Source organism: Calonectris borealis, chromosome 7 (assembly GCF_964195595.1).
Source record: "Calonectris borealis chromosome 7, bCalBor7.hap1.2, whole genome shotgun sequence".
Taxonomy (NCBI): Eukaryota; Metazoa; Chordata; class Aves; order Procellariiformes; family Procellariidae; genus Calonectris; species Calonectris borealis.
The window spans coordinates 39585519-39587052 of NC_134318.1; the positions used below are offsets into that span (position 1 = coordinate 39585519).

Consider the following 1534-nt stretch of genomic DNA (forward strand, 5'->3'; position numbering starts at 1 on the left):
ATGAGCAGCAAAGAAGATCCGAGCAAGTGCTGTCCGGCGGCTGCTCCCATCTCCAGTTTCACCATCCAGTCCATCCTGGGCAGCGGTAGCGCCGAGCCCCCCCGGGAAGCCGGCGGCAGGGCGGCCGCCTGGCCCGCCCGCGGCCGGACCCTCTCCCTCTCCTCGGAGGACGAGGAACCGGAGGAGAGCTGGAAGCACCGCGGCTGCTTCTGCCCCGAGGCGCACGGCCCCGCCGAGGCGTGCCACAAGCACCAGCCCCTCAGCTTCACCTGCCTCGGTGAGTACCGGGCAGGACCGGACGGGACGCCCCGTCGGACGGACGGGGCGGACGGGGCCAGTCGGCCGCCGGGAAGGGCCGCGGAGGGCTCGGCCCCGGCCCGGCCCCCGCTGGCGGGGTGGGGGTGGGGGGGCATGTCGCACCCTCCCTGCTTGCGGGGAAGAGCGAATTTTCATGGCTTAAGGGGAGAGGAAGGAACTCTGTGAAAACCAGGGTGGCTTTTTTTTTTTCTTCCTTTCCACCCCACCCGGGGTTGATTCTCCCGAAGGGGCCCGATGCGATGGATAACGCTCGTTTTCTCAGATTCTGCTTATTTACAGCGTTCGGGCAAGGGGAAGAAAGATGTTTGGTTTTTAGCATTAATCCTGACTAAACGGTCTGTGAAATGCAATGCTAGAAAGTAAAATCTGCCGGCTTGTATGGGGTGGGAAAGCACCCCTAGCCTGGTACTCAGCTGCCTTCGCTGAGGCATGCACAGCCACCTGTCCGTCCGTCCGTCCGTCCGTCCGTGTGATGGAGGGACAGGGATAGCCCAGAAGCGGATGGCTTCCCCCGGCGTCGGTGGTGCCTTCCACCGGGAGCGGAGGCGGCGGGTGCCTGCCCGGGGGCTCGCCTCGGTGCTTCCCCCAGCCGGGTCGGCGGGGGGCTCGGCCGTCGGGGGTGCCGGTACCGGCTGCCGTGCGACCCCCGCGCTGTCGCTCTGTTGCAGGCAGCGCCAAGGGGAGCGGAGCGGCGGCGGCGGGCAGCGGGGAGCGGGGGTCCTTCCTCTCGCCCCCCCAGCAGGACTGTAAGGAGGAGAAGGAGAAGCCGCTGGGACCCGCCTCGCCCTCCTGCGGGGACCGGCAGCGCGACGGCGGGGACCGGCAGGCCGGTGCCACCAAGAAGAAGACGCGCACGGTGTTCAGCCGCAGCCAGGTCTATCAGCTGGAGTCCACCTTCGACATGAAGCGCTACCTGAGCAGCTCGGAGCGGGCCTGCCTGGCCTCCAGCCTGCAGCTCACCGAGACCCAGGTGAAGACCTGGTTCCAGAACCGCAGGAACAAGTGGAAACGGCAGCTCTCGGCCGAACTGGAGGCGGCCAACATGGCCCACGCCTCGGCGCAGACTCTGGTGGGGATGCCGCTGGTGTTCAGAGACAATTCCCTCCTCCGAGTGCCAGTGCCCCGGTCCATCGCCTTCCCCGCCCCTCTTTACTACCCCGGCAGCAACCTCTCGGCCTTACCGCTCTACAATCTCTACAACAAGATCGACTACTGA

At 66.7% G+C, this 1534-nt stretch overlaps 1 protein-coding gene across 1 annotated transcript; it reads left to right on the top strand.

The window, feature by feature from the left end:
* On the top strand, positions 1–1534 carry HMX2 (H6 family homeobox 2). Its single transcript, XM_075155486.1, has 2 exons — positions 1–277; positions 987–1534. The coding sequence occupies exons 1-2, from the start codon at positions 1–3 to the stop codon at positions 1532–1534; spliced, it is 825 nt and encodes a 274-aa protein (XP_075011587.1).

Excerpts from the sequence above, each read along its gene's own strand:
- HMX2 (XM_075155486.1), top strand. The coding sequence starts at position 1 with ATGAGCAGCAAAGAAGATCCGAGCAAGTGCTGTCCGGCGGCTGCTCCC. Across the intron at positions 278-986 it reads CCTCAGCTTCACCTGCCTCG|GCAGCGCCAAGGGGAGCGGA; the intron begins GTGAGTACCGGG and ends GCTCTGTTGCAG.